Source organism: Vulpes lagopus, chromosome 5 (assembly GCF_018345385.1).
Source record: "Vulpes lagopus strain Blue_001 chromosome 5, ASM1834538v1, whole genome shotgun sequence".
Classification (NCBI taxonomy): Eukaryota; Metazoa; Chordata; class Mammalia; order Carnivora; family Canidae; genus Vulpes; species Vulpes lagopus.
Window position 1 is genome coordinate 84,045,388 of NC_054828.1, and position 18,459 is coordinate 84,063,846.

The 18,459-nt window shown below is 55.1% G+C and overlaps 1 protein-coding gene across 7 annotated transcripts in view; it reads right to left on the reverse strand.

Annotated features, from left to right (window-relative positions):
- Positions 1-1,682: 1,682 nt before the first annotated feature.
- SFXN5 (sideroflexin 5) overlaps positions 1,683-18,459 on the reverse strand; it is a 125,312-nt gene continuing 108,535 nt past the window's right edge. For all 7 annotated transcript variants that reach the window (XM_041756684.1, XM_041756682.1, XM_041756679.1 and 4 more), the window contains one exon: positions 1,683-7,515. In XM_041756684.1, coding sequence (XP_041612618.1) covers positions 7,438-7,515 — 78 coding nt within the window. In that variant the 3' untranslated portion in view covers positions 1,683-7,437. The remainder of the gene's footprint in view (positions 7,516-18,459) is intronic.

Below are 18,459 nucleotides of genomic sequence, written 5' to 3' on the forward strand. Positions count from 1 at the left end.
GCTCTCCTTCCCCACTCCCCTTATCACCACGCATTCCCAGGGCTTAGGAGAGTCCAGAATCACGCCTTCTTTCAAATCACACATTCAGATGTCCTTTCCTATCAGACCGCATGGTCTTCCCTCTCACTTGCTCAATTTTCTTCTACAACCGTGCATTGACCTCCTCCCAGGCCGCTCCTGGCCATGGGCCCCTCTGTTCTCCCTCCCACATCCCCTGGTATCCGCTGTTCCTTGATTGCACCTGCCTGGCAAAATCACAAACTCGCTTGAACCAGTTTCCCCATCTGCCCTTGTAGCTGAGTCCGTGAGGACATCTGGCAAGCGAGCTAGACGGACCCAAGGTCCCAGCCTCAGTCTAGGCCTCATCCCCATTGATAAATCCACTCCTGTTCTCCACGGGGGATATCTCAAATGGTTACCCTTCTCCTCAGACCTCTTCTCCTGCTTACTCTCAACAGACAACCTTATTTCCATCTCCAGAGAGAACTGAGAAGCTCTGGAAGAGAACACCTTCATATCAGTCGGGGGCTGGGAAGAAAGAGATACTTAGTCTCTTCCAATGAGGCAGTCAGAGGAGAGTTGGACAGAGGAACAATTCAGAAATTTTGGGAACCCAACAAGAGATGTTGTAGTGCCCCAAGGCGTACGACAATGGCCCACAGCCCTGGGCTTAAAAAGGCAGTTACCAGACCCTGAGAGGCCCCAGAGAGGAGCTGTAGTCTTCCATAGCGGGAGGCCTAAGGATGCAGGGGAGGCCAGGGGAATGAATCTCCCAGTGTCACTCTCCTCAAATCCTTCACTGGGGACACCCAATCACAGGAGCCAGCCAGCAAGTCCACATGAGTCTGCCTTCTGGGACAGAGAGCGGGTGGAGAATGGTGCAGAGTGTATCTTCAAGATTCAGGCAAGCTAGCCTCTCACTTCCCCCAATCTCCTGCCCTCAAACCCACACCACCTCCATCCAGCCCATCTTCTCCACCTCCTTCCTGTTGCCCCTGAGACTGTTCTCTCCCATTGGCCCACCCCTCTCCAGGGGACCTCACTCTTCTTTTCTGCTCCCCAGGCGCCTTCCCTCTCACCCATTAGTGTCCACATGCCCAAGTCTTCCTTGTGAAGCCCTCCCTTAGCCCCACATTGTCCTGCAGCCATTGTCATGTCTCAAAGCCCAATTTCTTGGAAATTCTTTGTTTTGTACACTGGCAGCCAGTCGGAGTCCTACTAACTTCTCAGCACCTGGAGATCTGGCTTTTGCTGGGCTACACTCCACTGAGACTACCCTCTCCAGGTCCTTCCAAGGAACATGCTGTGCCTCCATCTTTCTTATCTCTCAGCACCTGTTCTTTTTATTATTATTTTTTAAAGATTTTATTTATTTATTCATGAGAGACAGAGAGAGAGAGAGAGAGAGAGGCAGAGACACTGGCAGAGGGAGAAGCAGGTTCCCTGCAGGGAGCCCAACGCGCGACTCGATCCTGGGACTCCAGGATCAGGCCCTGGGCCGAAGGCAGGCGCCCAACCACTGAGCCACCCAGGTGTCCCTCAGCACCTGTTCAGTACATGGAGAGCCTCCCCTCTTGGAAGCAGCCTTGTCTCCTGTCCTTTGGGATACCACGTTCTCCTCGTCTTCCTCTTCCCCTGGCATTAGTGTGCTAGGGCTGTCAGGACAAGCACCACAGATGGGGTGGTTTAAACAACAGAAATTTATTTTCTCACAGTTCTGGAGGCTTAGATGTCCGAGCTCAAAGTGCCAGCCGGGGTGCTTTCTTCTGGAGCTCCTCTTCTTGGCTTGAAAATGCCTGTCTTCATGTTCCCAGGGTGTTTCCCCTCAATGGATGTTGTGCCCAAATTCCCAATTTTTATAAGGTCATCAGTCATATTGGATTAGGAGCCACCCTCATGAGCTTGTTTTACCTTAATTACCCCTTTAAGGACCCTCCTCTGAGCACAGTCACATTCTGAGGTACTGGGTGCTGGGGCTTCAACATTTGAATTTAGTGGGACACAATTCAGCCCATAACAGTTTTCTTAGCAGCCTGTTTCTGGCCAGGCCCCAGAGGTGGGGGTTCCTCAAGGTTCCATCCTGGGTCTCCCTCTTCTCACCCGACACACTCCCCTCTGGGTTGTTGCCACTGCTCCTTTAGCTCCAAGTGCTCTCAATAAATGGATAACACACCAAGCTAAATATCTAGTCCCCACCTACCTCCTGAGCTCCCGATAAGCACACCCAACTGTCCCCCAACGTCTCAACTTGGCTCTTTCACAGGAGCCTCTAATAACCTGTAAAACGGATTGTATTACTTTCCCTGTAGATTTGGTCTTCTTTTTCTGTTCCTAAGCTCTGAAAAATGGCACACCATCCATGTCCTCAGCTGCCTAAGCCAGGAACCTGGGGCCATCTCTGACTTCTCTCTGCCACCTCATCCACCATCAGTCACCAAGAACTGAGCAGTCCTGCATCTCTTTATTCCCTCCATCCCCGTTGCACCACGTAGTCTAGGCTCCATCTTCCCCCACCTTAACCCTCTCCTGCTCTCCCCAGCAGCCTTGCCTGTGTCCACAACATGCTCTACTCTATGGCCAGATGGGTCCACTTCTCTACTTAAGGCCTCCAGTGGCTGCCAGCTAACCCACTTAGGTCTCAGTGTCCTGTCTTGCCCCCTATTCCCTGACACTGAGCTTCCTGCAGTTCACCCCAGGACTGAGTGGGGGCCTTGGTGTGCTGTCCCTCCTTCTGCCACGCTGACATGTGAAGAGGAGGAGGACTAGCCCAGGAGGCCAGGGATGGAGAAAAGCCTCCTTCCCTCACCTCCTCACTGGATTGGTATGGGGTCTTCCAGGGGGTCTACCTTTTCTTTCTTCTTTCTCTTCACCCTCCCAACGAGGTCCAGGGAACTGGGGTGAGGTGGGGCCCCAGATTCTGAGATGTTCTTGTTCTTGAGCTTAGACAAGATTGTCGGCAGCTACCTTGGAGAGGGGCATAAGAAGGGAATGAACATTTTTCAGCCAGCACCCTGAGAGACACCTGGTACTGCAGGGAAGCAAGGGCACATGGGGGTTAGGCCTTTCGGGAGTGGCTGAGACTTTCCTGTTTAAGGGGCTAATCAGTGGCAGGGGTGTGAGTGAGATGGCAGGAGCAGCAGCAGCTCTGGGAGGCCGAGGGAGCTCCATTCTGAAAATGACCCTGGGGCCTTGAGAAAGGGTCACTCATCACTGTCCTCATCCCCCTAGCATTCTGACCCTCCTTCTAACCATGGCCTGAGTGGGAGGAGGGAGGCCATAGGGGCCAGGGGGTGGGGATGGGGCCTAGGGAAGCCACATTCCTGGAGTGTTAATGATCTCCGGCTGGGCAGGAGCTGAGCCCCCAAACCAGCTAAAAACAACAAATGGCTCCCAGGAGGGATTTGTGTCTGTCCTGAGAGTCGAGGATTTCCGCCCGGATGGGGGCTGTGGCCAGTGGGGCTCTTCACAGAGAAATTCCCCAGAGACCAGAAGCCCCATAACCTAGAAGTATCCCTTTGAGATCAGACCCCTCTCCCATCCCTTTCCCTTCCCCCACTCTCCTAGAGAGGCATGAGAGAAGAGTCTGGATGCATTCCTTACCTGGTCTCTGCAGTCCTTACACCAGCCCAGCAAGTGATGCTGTTCTTGACATTTTATAGCTACAGACACCATGACTCTGCTAGAGAAGATGCTTCATAAACATCTGACGGGATTAATGGGTGAATAAAGGAAATGACTAGCTGGAAGTCACAGAGTCACGCTGGAGCCAGGCTGGGGCTGGAACCTGGGTCAGCCTGACCCCAACCATGGACCTCACCTCTACTACATGGTCCCCCTGGCATGGGAGGCCCTACAAGGGTAAAAGATGCTCAGAAGTCCCAGAGAAGAGCTCAGCCCTTACCCCCCCAGGAGTTCTGGGGGCTGCTTAGAGAAGAGGAGCCAGTGCTGTCAGGAGGCAGCTAAGGCGTGGCCCTGAGGGACTGTGGGGCAGCTGGAAGGGGGAGAGTCCCTGGGGTCAGTGCCGTGCACACTACAGACATGGCGACCTTTCCACTTAGCTCAAACCTTGCCTCCCTATGAAACCTCTCTGGGCTCCCAGGCAGGCCAGAACTACCCACCCCCCTGCACTCCTCTCCTGGTCCCCTGGGTCTAAACAGTATGAGAATCTACCCAAATCCCTGTCTCCTCAAGGTTCTTGCAGTGGGGCCTAGTGAGTGTTCTGCAGCTGTTCTGTTAAGGGGTTCCTTCTGCAGAAGTCAGCCCACCTCCTCTGTCCGGCTTCCTGCCCTCACGTGCTCTTCCATCCTTTCCTCTCCCTTTCCCTCCAGGCCTCCGAGAGGGCTTGACCCCTCCTGAAGCTTGGGTCTACGTAGACCTTTCTCAGGACCCTCCCCACAAAATCCTCAGGCAGCCCTGGCTCATCCTCACTATGTTTCTGTACCCCTGTCACTCCACCTGCAATCCACAAAGCCAAGCCCTGATGTTTTAAATCCATCATTTATTGCCCACAGCTTGTTAGTATTACATAAATCAGACTGAGAAATTTTCTGAGAAGGTTAAAAAGACACCGCAAAGTCTCCTTGGTGTGGCTAAGGCACGTGTCCCGGTGCCTCACTCACACCTGGCCCAGGGCTGGGAAACTGCCTGGCCTCTGGCCTCTGGCCTTTCTTCTCTCAGAACCACTCTGCTCCCAGGCCAGGGGCTCAGGAGAGAAAACCAACCGGCTCCTGATCAGGAAGCTTCTGCTCCTTTCTAGGAGGCGGTTAGCCGCCTCGACCCAGCAGTCATATACACATCTTGGGCTTTTGGTCCTTGTACCACTGGACTGTTCTCTGGAAATGGGAGAAGGGTGTCCCCGAGCCTGAGCGAATGTCTGCAGTGACCAGAAGGCTGGGCCAGTACACCAGGGCTAGAGAACCAGTTGCAAGTATGCCCTGGGTTCTGGCACGGCTGGGCCAGCTGCACCCTCACTGTGGGGCCCAGCTCAGCCTCCCCGCCAGTCATGAGCCAGTCTGCCCACAGCCAAGTGGGGGATGGATGTTGGCCGAGAGTTTTCTCTCGTGGTGTTCTCCACAGCCAAGCCTGCGTGGCCCCCCTGAACCCCTGTCACCATCCCCCTGAGCTATCCAGATCCTTTGTCATCCCCTCCTGAAAGAGGAGTCCCCTTAGCTCACCTGAAACTGCATTTGGGAACCTGAACAGAAATCATCCAGGACACAAAGTAAGTAGGTTATGAGATGCTACAAGGCCGGGGCTGTGCTGGGCCGGGCCAGGGCAGCCAGCGCAGAGGGGGCAGGGGAGAGACCTCATCTCTTCCAGGCCTCCAGAGTGGGGGGAAGGGGACTGGGGTGCACAGTTCTGTCTCAAGGCAGAGTGCATGAGAACAAGACTCAATGATGGGTGGGGCAGGGTGAGTAGAAGAGAGCTTTTTCCAAAGGGGACCCAGACATGCCCAGCCTGTCACTGGCACAGTCACATTGTGGCAGGATCAGCTCAAAAATACTTGCCCCTCTAACACTGTGGCAACCTTTCACTCTACTGTTTTGTTTTCCCTACTTGCTCTGTTTCACCTTTTCCTGATTGGTCAGGGAGTGCTGCTCCTCAGCAACTCAGTGTGACGGTGGGGGGGTGCCTCAGGGCAGCATCCTGTAGAAATGGCAGGGCCTGGCTGGGAGGTGAGGGCAGCAGGGGCTTCTGAGGGGGCGCCTGGAGTCCATGCCTGTGGAAGACCCACCTTGTCACAACCACCCCCGCACTGAGGATGGTGAGAGTCGCCCAAGGCCCCACCCTTGCTGCCCTGCACTACTCTTTTCCTGAACATGTGTTCACCTCCAGCCATGTCTCTCCCCAGGTTGTCATTAGGTGAGGGGTACAATGAGGCCCATGCTTCCTCTTTGCCCTGTTCACTCCCATCTCAGGCCCACAAAGAGGAGGAAGCAGGAGCCAGCAGCAAGTGGCATCGAAGGCCAGGGCAGGGTGAGAGGTGGCATGTGGGTATGGAGCCACACTTAGGCACAGCCACCCAAGCTATCGCCTCCTTCAGAACTGAAAAGTGTTTGGCAAAGGTCAAGTGTTCCCAGGATGTGGGCTCACATATAGAAAGTTAAGGTCCAATTCAGAGGCCAACTGCTGGCCATCCCCAGGGGGCCCCTTTCCCAGTCCAGTGTCCACACTGGGGATGTGCCTGGGAGGACCAGCATCTGAGCAGGACAGGCAAAGATGCAGTCCAGCTGGAAGAGCCAGTGGGAACCCCTTGATCCAGTCCTCTGGTTCCAGACAGGAAGTGGAGGCTCAGAGAGGGGAGTGGATCCTCCACAGTCGCACAGCCTATTCGTGGCACAGCCAGGGCCTGCAGTTCCTGGCTTGATGCTGACTCTCAGATAGGTGCCTACAAACCTGGCCTCCGCACTCATGCAGAAGACCCTTCCATTCAGGAAGCAGTGGGATGGGGCAGACAGCCTTGGGGGCTGGAGAGGCCCCCCAGATGGCAGTCAGCCCAGCTCCAGCTCCAGCTCCAGCTCCAGCTCCAGCTCCAGCTCCAGCTCCACCCTCAGCCCAGCTTCCAGCCTGGTGACTACAAGGAGGATCTTCCTGCAGAGGTTGACATGCAGGCCCATAATTCCAGCCAAACATCATTCCTTCTTGGAGCTTCTTGCCTGGAGCTGGGGTCATTTCAGGGTTCCATGAGGGGTGATCCCAGCCCCAGACACTGGGCTTCATGCAGAGAGATTGGTTCTGCAGGTTGTGGCATGGATGAGGGCTGGCCACGCTCAAAGGCAATTGCCCATAAAACCTTTCCAAGGCTTCCAGTGTTCCTGACTCCCAGGGCCACCTTCTGAGGACCTCGGTCATTGCTGTTGGTCCATCCTGTGAGGTACAAACTGCCTTCCCTCCCTCCCCCACCACCCAGCCCAGCCCAGCCCAGCCCGGCCCAGGGAGCCACTGGGCCTGGCTATCGTAATATCTTGAATCTACCAGCCCTGCTGCCAAACCAACCAGCCCCCAGGCCTCCTCCTGCCACCGCTGGTCAGCTGCTGTATCTGCGCAGCTCTAACCAAGGCTCAGACTTGATTCTGATAAAAAAGAAAAATAAAAAAGAAAACCAAAGTATAAAAGGATCCTAATTCTACCCCGTGGGCACTCTAGAAATTTTCAGCTTCACACATGATTGTGCTGAGTAGAGTTTTGACAACCCCACGTAAGGCCCAGAAATGCACTTGATTATTTTTTATAGGAAATGTATCAGAATTCCTCTCCCTTATGTTAACATGTGAATGGATTAGTCTCCCTAACTGTGGGTCCAGTGCTCCCCCAGGCGGCTCAGGATGGGTGGGGTTAGCTTGCCCACCCCCTGCAGGCCCAGCCCATGAGACCCCTTCCCCACCTCCAGCTGCCCGGCCTGGCTAGTGCTCCGTCCCCAGGCCGGCTGGCCGCCACTCACAGCCCCTTGTTGTATACCACTGTCCGGCTACTTGTGGCTCGGGCAATCTCTGGCTCTAACTGGGATGTCTCAATCTGAGGAGAGAGTGAGAACAGAGAAGAAAGGTGAGGGGGGATAGGAGGGGAGGGGTGAGTGTGGAAACTGGGAGGAAAATTGGGAGGACCGCAGTGCCCACAGTTCTCCCCCTCTGCCACCTACTGACACATCCCTCTTTACTACTCTCCTTCCAAGGGGCTCACAGTCACCCTTCCCATCTAGGTCTTGTCTCTTCCTCTGGCGCCATGTCTGTGCAGGTGTATGTCCTACACCCTGACCTCCAAGTTATGTCTTCCTCATTTCCAGGGGCCTTGGCTAGTGCCCCACACCACACCCCAGACCAGTCACCACCCAGGGCTGCTCCACCCACGCTCCTGAAATCCAAATTCCACCCTCTTGGACTCCACAGTCCCCTATCCTTCTCTCCCTGTTTTTAGACCCTGAAAATCTCAGGCCCCAGACTCCCTGCAGCTCAGTCTTCACATCCTCCCGCATCCAACCCAGACACCGGGGACCATGACTCTAGCTAATCTCTAGCCCGAAAGTCCTTCCAGCCCCGACTGGCAGAAGCCCGGCTTTGGAGGAACTCAAACAGGCATCCACATTCTCTCCACTAGAACCTGACACTCAACATTCCCAGTCAGTCCCTGACTTTGGCTTGCCCCCCACAGTGACCAGCAAACCTCTCCCTCCTGACCACTTTGCCCAGTCAGCTCCTCCTCCCGTTCTCCACAGAGAACCCCCTTAACATCCCACCGTCCTCAGCCACCCACCCTCAGCTCCTCACTCATCCTGAGCAGAAAAGCCTTCTTTCTACTTGAGAGAAAAAGCACAAGACGATGGAAGGAACCCCTCAGCATCCCGCCACCAACCCCATGAACTATCTGTCCATACTGCTTCACGCCTGTGCTCCTGCCACTCGTCCCCTCAGAAAGCACAATCTCCTGGGGTCCACCTGCCTGACACCCACTCCGGGAGCCCACTGCCAGACCGTCCTCCTCGGCTCCCACCTTCACAGTCCACTGACTCTTGACCATCAGCATTTCAACATTGACAAGGACCTCCCATCTGTCAAAATGTCCCATCAAGCCCATATCACACTCCAGCTACTGCCTGGCCTGTCTCTCCTCCCCAACAACCACATTTCTTTAAGGCACTGTCTCAACTGGCCTTTCCACCTCCTCACCTCCCACTGACTTTTCAACCCACAGCAAATCTGGCTTCTGTTCCCATCATACTCCACAAAAATCCTTCTCTCCAAGTTCACTGCCGCCCCCACATTTCGTGACATCCACTGGACACTTGTCAGGGTCACTGGGGCTCACCCTGGCTGGGTGCACAACCCCTAGGGGGTAATTCAACCCTCCTGGTGATTCCCAGATCTGAGGAGTCTCCAGCCATGTTTCTGCCCTGGGTCCTGGGCCTGCAGAGACTGCCTCCTAGACCTTCTTGTGGATACCTTACAGGCGCTAAAACTCAACCCTGAAATCCAAATCGAAACTGAAGTCACCATCTCCCTCTTCCCCAGCCCACCTCTCCACACCACCACCCAGTGGGGGCCCAGGCACTGCCTCACATCCTCTCTCCTTCCTTCCCTTGGAGTCCCAGCCACCCCAGTCCACCCCCACCTCAGGCAGTGTGAGCCTTCTCAACCACAATTTTGGTTACCCCTCTGTGTTCCTTTTAACATGGCTCAATGACCCCACTGTCCTCAGGGACCCAGTCTAGATTCCTGTGCTATCCAGCCACTGCCTTGATCTACCCTGCCCCTTGGCCTGGAGACACCATTTATTTCAGCCTGTCCGACACACAGGGCTTTCCCCACCCTGAGTCTTTGCCTGAAATGGCGTCTCCATCACCCCACTTTCTGTCCTTCCTTGACCTTCTCTTCCACGTGGAAGCAGCGTTAGACATCTTCTCTCCTCCAGCCTGGGCATGGCCACTTCCCTGGGGCCCCACAGCTCCTGGCACTTCTTACGTCCCAGCTGTATCACTTGTTGGCGACGTTGACTGTCCACTCGTCTTCCCCCTCTCCACTTTAGATCGCAAGCTCCATGAGGCAGCAAGCGTCATGTGCGATCGTGTTCATCCCCGCATCCTCAAGGATGCCAGTACAAAGGAGGTATTCAGTAAGTGTTGAATAAATGAATGGGAAGAAAGGAGGCAGGAGGCACGGGGAGGAGAGGGTCCCCCTGGAAGCTCTACAGCAGCCCAGATGTCCATCTGCAGCTCCAGGAACTAAGCCAGTAGGGATGCCTGAGCCGCACCCCCCCCCCCAAGGAGCCTGGGAGGGAGGTGCTACCGAAGTGAGGGGCCCTGGGCCTGGTCTCCACCCTAGGTAGAGTCAGGGAAGTGCGGCCCCCTGGGGCTTAGTTCAGCTGAAACCTGCTCTACCTCAAGACATAGCGGGCTGGGCAGAGGATGCCACAGACCAGCCCTGCCTTCGGAGAACGTAGCTGTGCCTGGGCCGCACGTCAGGGGCCAGGGGAGAGGGAGGTCAGCAGGAACTAGAGCTGGTGGGTGTGGTGCAGTCCCTGGGGAAGGGGGACCCCTTGCCCTGTAGTCCGTGGTAGCCCAATACCCGGGTTCTGGCCGTTGGAGAGGGCCAAAGCGATAAGAGCTAGGCTTGGGGCCCAGGCCTCTTCCCCACCCCCTCTCATCAAGCCACCTCTTCCCTCCCCACCCCTGCCGGCCTCCGAGTCCCCTCCACCCCACCAGCTCCCCTCGTCCCCATGCTGCCACTGACACAATGCACAGCGCCCACGCTTAAAAATCTAAATGCTTTTGAAAATGTTTAACCTAGTTAGACAAATTAGCAAAAATTTGTGCAAAACAATTTAGGTATTTAAAATATTCAATGTTTTTAAAAAACTGGAAAACTGTTCTTAGCTTTCAGCTGCAAAAACCAACAAAATATAACATCCCAGCAATCTTACCATGAGGTGTAACATAACCCTTCGGGAAAGCTGTTAAACAGCTACTGAGGCATCCTGGGAAATAGCACTTCATTTATTCAAATGCACATATGTCAGGCTTTTGCACCATATGTCATTCCAAGCTATTTACAGTAATAATTAAATCTTAATCAACGTTTAACCTCTGTAAAATGTTTGAAGAATCCTAATCACCCTTCAGACTGCACTAATGAAGGAGAAATATATAAACATAAAAGGAAAATGATGCACAGATATCACACTGGAAAGAACAGTAATTGCAAAATTGTATTTCTTTTAAATATAATCAGTAAATGATGTAAAGTAAGCCAAGGAGTATTTTAAGTTAAGACATCTTGGATGTCAGAGGTGTGAGCAGCTAATTTTGTTCTGCTACCCATAACAGATGTAGCATATTTTATTTTAGTGCCATTATTAGCAACTTCCCATGCCGGCTTTCACCGAAGCACTGAGGCCCGCATTAAAATCAGAGAGGCTGCTCACCACCACAGTGGAGGACCATGGGCCAGGGCCACGGCCCACTTGACCTGCTCTACCCACTCCCTGGAGAGCGCTGGCCCCGGGTGCAGACTCAAGCATCATCCTCCCATCAGGCACTGTCACAGACCCAGGGCCCCCCAGCCTCCCCACGGTGTTGAGGGCAGCAGGTAGGAGGGATGCAGGGGGGAGATTCGGGCAGAGGAAGGGCTCTGGGGAGGGGCAGGTGGTTGAGGTACTCAGGAGCTTGGGGGCAGAGTGGCATTCGAGGCTTTTCCTCTTATTTCAATTTAATCAGTCCTCAAGTCGGATGTGTATGGTCGCCAACATCATACACCAGGGCTGAGCACACAGGAATGGACGAGAGATATCCTCCACGCCCTTGGGAAGCTCAAAGTCTAGGGGAGGAGTTGATATGAAAGCACATGGAGAGAGACGAGGTGCCATGGAAACTGGGGAGGGGGTGGGGGCTACCATGTATTGATGAAGGAACAAGGAAGAAAGACTTCTCAGAGGACGTAGGCCAGGAAGAAAATGAAGGATGTTGATACCAGAGGGCAGGAAAAGCTTGGTGGGTGAAGGGGAAAAGCATGGGCTGGCCGGCACGGCCTGTATGGTGTGGGCAATGCTGGGCGTGTAGGGAAGGTGGCAGAAAACGGAGGTGGAGTTAGGACAGGCAGGTCCTCATGAATGTGTCAGTGGGGGACATGGGGAGCCACGGGAGGCTTCTGAGTGGGGCCATGAGCCAGACTCTGTTTTAGAAATGCTTCTCTGGTGGCAGTGGACGTGGAGGATGGACTGGAGGGTGAGCGAGGGGGCAGCTGTGGGAATGAGAGAGGTGCCAGGTCCTGCCCTATGAGGCTGCCAGCGGGGCTGTGAGGAGGGTGGCACTGGGATCCTTTCTGAAGAGAAATCCATAGGAGTTGATGACCAATTCCATGTGGGGGTGAGAGGGAGGTGTCGAGGATGACTGTGCGTTGGATGACTCCTAATTCTAGCTCAGGAGCTGGGGTGGCTGGTGACGCTGTTCTGAGGCAGGGAGTGCGGGAGGGGGACGGGTCAGGGTGGGAGGGGGACAGGCTCAGACTTGGCCATGCTGAGATCCCCTGGGGTGGAGAGGCCTGGGAGGCAGGCAGGGTGTGGGTTCTGGAGCTCTGGGCAGGGGTCTGGGTGGGAGAGTGAGTCCGGGACATGTAAGCACAGCCGGAGCCCCTAGAGTGGGGGAGCTTGCCCGGGAGAGCAGATGGAAGGGGAGGGCGCCAGGCACATGTGAGGGGCGGGTGAGGGGAACAAGCCTGTGACGGTGGCCTTGAGGGATAGCCCAGGAAGCAGAAGTGGTGTCAGAGGGAGCCACGGCACCAGGCAGCATGGATACCAGGCAAACAGCTTTCTGAGTGGTCCCAGTGAGGGCTGGAAGGCTTTGGCCTTTGCAGCGGGATCTGGGGACCTCTGGAGGCCTGATTTCCTACCCCCCAACTCAGTGCCAGGCCCAAGCACAGACTTACTTCCATCCCTGGGGCCAACTTAAGTGGCTGTTCATTAAGACTCCTCTAGTCTTGGCTTGGGCTTGGCCGATGGCAGGTCTCATGGGTATCAGGACCATTGAGGGTCTTTACCACTAGGCTCAGTGGGAGGCTGGCACAGGGGGGACCCTGTGCTGCTTGAAGATCATCTCTCTGAGGTGTGGGGGTGCTGGGTCTCCTCCACAGAAATCACATCCAGGACTCTGCTGATAAATGGACGTGATTCAGCCACTGGGTGAGGGCAACAGAGCGCCCTGCTGCTGCTTCAACCAGGGAGAGAGACAATCGGCTGTGCTGTTGTCTTGGGGTGCCTCCACTGCTAGTGGGGCTGACAAATAAGGAGCAGAAGCTGGCTTTATGTGCCGTGTAGACAGCAGAACAAATATTGTGGTGGTCACAGAGGCTCATGGGTGGCTTGCAGAGTGAGGGAGGTGCCCAGTAAGGGGAGTGGGTGCCCCAGGAGGGGCTACCAGTAGCAGCCCAGTAAAGGCTAGAGGCCCCAGGGTAGTGGGCTGAGGGCAGGGGCTTGGTTCTGACCACAGACAAGCTCAGAGGGGCCTCTGCCAGGGAGAAAGTGAGGTAGAGAGAGGGGGCTGGGCAAGGAGTGGTCACAGGGGTGACCTAGCCCCAGGCAGGTCCCTCTGTTTATCTGGTAGACATCTCTTCCCAGGCCCCTGACAGTCAGTCAGCAGGGGACAGGGAGCCAGAGCCCTGGAGGGTGGGGGCTGCAGGGACCAGTAAGGAAGCTGAAGTTATCGGCACTGTCTGATGGATCCCCTAGCCCCTGGACTGGCAGTGCCAGGAAGCTGTGGGCCTGCTGGGGGCATGCCCACCCTGCCGTGAGAAAAGCAGTGTTGTCCAGCTAACATCTCCTGACCCTGGTGCAGAACCTGCACCCTGGCCCCCTGAGAGCCTCATCCAGGTGCCCCTCATATCAGAGCCCCAACCCATCCTCTACACTCAGCCACTCTGCTGCCCCTCACAGCAGACAGCCCCCAACTTTGGGTTGTATCTAAAGTTGGAGGCAGAAAACATGAAGCACCGTGTCCCGAAACCCCCAGCCTCCCCCAAGAACCCCCAAGGGCCAGCTGGCCCCAGAGTCCCCCAGAGCAGCCTAATAGGGCCTTCCTTGGTGGTGCAGAAAGGGTTAACCCTGAGCTAGCTGCCTCTGTCTCCTGGCTCATTAGGGTGGGGGGCCAGAGTCAGGAATGCATGTGGGGCCACCTCGGGCCTCCACACAGCCTGGGAGCACACACACCTGCAGCCAGCGGCCAGCAGATAGTTTACATATTTGAACCTGGAGCTAAGGTGCCGAGACATAAACAGGAAACTGGATCCCTGGCCTGTGCCCCATTCTCAGGGGCTTTTACCTACTACAAAGAACTTCCTCCTCCTTGCCTTTCTTCTGGTGGCTTTTCTGCCTCCTTTTCAAAGGCAAGGGCTGGAGTGGGGGGTTATTCAGTGTGACCCTGTGACACAGCTCAAAGCTGCCCCCTGCTCTTGGCCAGGGTTCTGGGCTTCTGAGCATCTGCAGGTGGTGGTGACATGGACATGGGGTCCAGTGCCCAGGCCAGCACCTGACTGGCCCTGTAGCACCTGAGGTCTTTTTCAGGCCTGGGACCTACTGGGCAGCACACCTCACCCCCTCTTTCTCTCTGGGGCTGAGCTGGCCTCAGGTCCTGCTCAGACACTTAAGTCCAGGCTCCATCTTTGGTGAAACTGTTCCAGGTGTCCTGGAGGGCAGGGGTGTCAGGATAAGGCTGGGGAGCAGCTGAGGCCTGAGCCCGGACCCCTAAGGTCAGCCCTCTGATGCGGGGTCTGGGCTCCTGCTGCCTTCCCAATGAACATCAGCTTCCTTCTAAAGACACTAAAGGCCTTCTGGGACCTTCTCTAGGTTCCTCACCTATTGGATGCTCTCTGTTTCCAGTACATTGTATGTTTAGCCTTTGAGGCCTGCATCCAGCGATATGCTAACCCTCTAAGGCTGCCTCCTCCAGGAAGTCTCCCCTGACCTTCTCAGACCAAAGCCAGTGCTGCTGCTTCTGGTTCCCCTGGCACTTATTTCCATCTCCTTCACATCCCCAGTCACAGGCCATCTTTTCACTAATCGTCTGAACACAGCACTCCCCCACCTCACCCCCGTTTAAGCCAGTCGGTCCTTGATAAAAGTAAAATCAAACTGAACTGAACCAAAGCTCCTCAGGTGCAGGAATCCAGTCTTAACACTCTTCCATCGCCCCTTGCAATGTGTACCCCAGGAGGCTCAGACCCCCTCCCCATTTTGGAGGTCTGTTGTGCTCGTGGGTGCCCCCTGGTGGGCCAATCTCAGAATCATTCTCTTCTCCATCTTCTGGGCTTTGAGGCCTCAGTTTCCTCGTGGGTGTGGTGGGAAGATTTTCTACTTCTGGGGACTGAGATAAGGACGATATCAAGAAATAGGTAAGAGAGCCCCGTGGAAACTTGGAAAACCTGTGTGATGCTGCATAAGGAAGGCTGGACCCCATGGCTATCCTAGAGCCCAGACTTGCTCACTGGCATCCCCTCATGGTTCAAAAGGCTGAGCCCTTGCTGGTGGGCCAGGTATGTCCTATCCTTCACACAAATTAATGCTTTTAGTTCTCTCAGCAGGAGCTTTGCAAAACCAAGCTTTCTCCCTCCCTGTCCTGAATTCAGAGAGGCTTTCTAGAAGGTCCTAGAAAGAACCAGGAGGGATAGGCTGAGAGGTGGCCCTGCTGGGGCCAGTCACTGGGGCATGTGTGTGCATGTTCGTATGTGGGACTCTGTGCACGTGCAGGTTTGAGCCGGGGGTGTAGGGAACAGGCAACATGACAGGTGGCGTTGGCGTTCCTGGGCTCTGAGTGGCTCTGCCATTCCCATCCATCCCTCCTGGGGGGTCCTGTGGGCAAACTCCAAGAAAGCAGCGGGCGGGGAAGTGGCAGATTTCTGACGGCAAAAATAGCCCACTTTGAGTTCAGTAGAGACTGATTAAACCAGTAAATGAGAAAAACCCCAAACAAACATCTCCAAGCAAAGTGGGAGATGGATTTGAGACTAGAGGGGAAAAGGCCCCTGCTCTGGGAGAGGGTGAACCTCTGTGGACTCAGGAGGGACACAATGCCTCCTAGACTTTGCCTCTGGCCTCACATGGGGACTGGAAGAGCAGAAGCAAGGACCAGCAAAGTCAAAGCAAGCCCAGAGGAGCCATGCTCCTATTAGGTGTTGATGGAGTGCTAATTCTCAGCCTCGGGGACACCTATGCATTGAGGGAGGGAGAAAGGACTATTGTCCTGAGGAGATACATGGGACAGAGGAAACAGGTCACCACAGTCTACATGTGTGAGGTGAGACAGATCCTAGTGGGTCTCATCAGAGAAGACTTCCTGCTGGAGGAGTCATTTCTAGCACAGCTTGAATGTAGAACTGAGCTCATTCCCAACTCTTCCCCATTCTTGGTTGGGAGTTCGAATGCTTTCTCAGAGAAAGAGAGGCAAACTGGGGGAGACATTGGCTTCTGGTGAGTCACAGCTTCCAGCCAAGCTGGTTCATGAAAACTACCATTTTCTTCAGAGCTGGTGATAGGGAGAGAGATGGAAGTTCTGATGCCCACTGGCGTTACCCATATTCTTTTTCCATACAGGGAGGGCATGCCTTTGTTTCTTAACTCTTCAAACTGCAAGGGAGACCAAGGATGGGTAGAGGGTAGGGAATGAGAAGGGTGTGGCTGAACTTGACCCTCAGGTACCTCCTCTACAGTATGAATGTGGCTTCTAAGAGCCACCCTCTGGGGCCATGGTGAGATGGGGCTGGTAAGTGGTATGAAGACGTGATGAGGGTCTTAGCCTTCTTCAGAACATGCCTTCTGGCACCCTGGATCCTCTAAGGCTGAGGTGAGGAGAGGCTTGGCTAGGGGGTGGGGGTGGGGTTGGCAGGGTTGACATGGGAGGCTCTGAGCAGGAAGCCCTGGGGGCTTTTCTTTTCTTCCAGGCAAGGAGTCTGGCAGAGGGAGGGTGAAAGAGGGGGTAGCCTGCTGAGCTATCAAGGGATAGCAAAAGAGCAAAGGCCAACAAACCAACAACTGCAGTGCAGACCAACAGAACAAACGGACCTGGCAGGATACAACCCTACCTACTAGTTAACCTGATTCCTTGCCTCCTCCCTTGGCACCTGCAAAGCCAGTGCAGGGAGGAGAGGCACACACACTTTGAGAGCCCCTAGTCCTACAGAAGCAGCCCAGAGCTCTCTCCTCCACCTGCAGCCAGCCCGAGGCACATAGCCCATCTTCCCCCCCCCCCGACCCCATGCCAGTCCGTATTGCTGCTGGGAGGCCAGAAGATCTGAGTGAGTGTCCCGGGGCTACAAAGCATGTTCCCAGGAAGGCGAGGCTCCACTCAGTAACTGTTTGGCAGCATTCTTGAGTCATGCCAGGCCACAGGAGGGGGCTCTCAGAAGGGCAAGCCCACGCTACAGACAAGACACCTGAAAGGTCAGCATCTGACTTAAGATCACACAGCCTGCTGCTGGCTCTTCCGACTGGGCTCTAGAACTCAGGCCTGGTCTTGTGGTTTCACTTCTAAGAATCCTAATGGCCAGAGCCAGGAAGAAACGTAGTTCTACCTCCCTATGGCTGGGGAAACTGAGGCCTTTGAGGTTAAGGACAAAGTCATATGGATAGTTGAGCCTGAGGGAGGAGGATGGGCCTGGGGACTGCACAGTCACCCCCAGCCCCAACCCCACTATGGACGGGCCAGAGCCTGCAGTGGCCACCTCTCCCCCACGCCTCACTTGTCCCCAGGAAAGCTCCACCTTTTCCTGTGGACACATTTCAACCTCACCAAATCAGCTAATTATTGACAGTTGGTGAAGAGGAGATTTCACTTTTTCCTCCTGTTAAACTGCTCCTAATTAGTTCCCTGTTACCACGGCTGGCTCGCCTGCCCGCCGCCCGCCCGTCCGCGCAGTAATCCCGCTGCACAGTGCCTCATTAACCTTTCGCTCCTCTCCTGCCGCCTGCCAACAAGATGAAGACAAAAACAGATTGTCAAACAATGGCTCCGGCTTGTATGTGCAACCCCGCTCCCCAGCCCCTGAGCTCCCGGGGGAAGAGTGGGGAAGAGAGAGGGGAATGGGGTTGTGGTTGGGAGGGGGGGAGCCCGAGAGTAATCAAGGAAGGGAGAGAGAGGCACAAAGAGAGACAGGAACGGGCAGGGACACGGGAGAGGACTTGGCCAAGGTATTGCTTCTTGCTCCAAGGAGACATGAGGTTCATTAAATGGGATTGGAAGCGCTCCCAGGTGGGGAACACTGCTGTCAGAGTTGGAGGGACATTCACCATCCCCTGGTTCAGCCTCCTGCAGTAGCCAAGCCTGTGAGCACCAAGACTGGACCCTGGACATCTCCCTCTAGGGACCTGGGATGCAGTGTGTGTGTGTGTGTGTGTGTGTGTAAACATGCGTGTATCTGGGGGAGGACAGAAATGACCACATGTGCTGGAACCCAGGATCCCAATCTCCAGAGAGGGCATGGCCAGAAAGGCCAACAACAATCAAGCCCCACATGCCATGGAGGCTTCCAACAATCCCTGTGACCTTGAGTTGCCCCCAGGGCAAACCCCAGCACAGCCCTCCACTTTATTTTCATGTTACTACACCAGCACCTGACGTTTCTTGTTCATTGGGTTTCTGTCCATCCTGTCATAATGGAAGCTCTCTGAGACCAAGGCCCTCCCAGGTACAAGAAAAAGGGAAAAGCCACCCAACATGTCTAGGGTGGGGAACAGAAGCTAGATGTGGATGGGTCCATGCCTGGGCACAGCCTGATGGAGCTGGCCATGGCCACGGCCCCACAGCCTTAACCTGCAGGTCACAGGGTCTGCCAGGGAAGACCCCACACTCCCTGCATGGTGACGGGCCTGGGGTCTCGAAGGCCAGACCTGATGCCCCTGTTCTCACACAACTTCCTAAGGAAGTTCCCTGCCCCACCTGCTGGCCTGCTGGTCAACCCTTCCCCTACCACTAGCTCTGGTTATAGA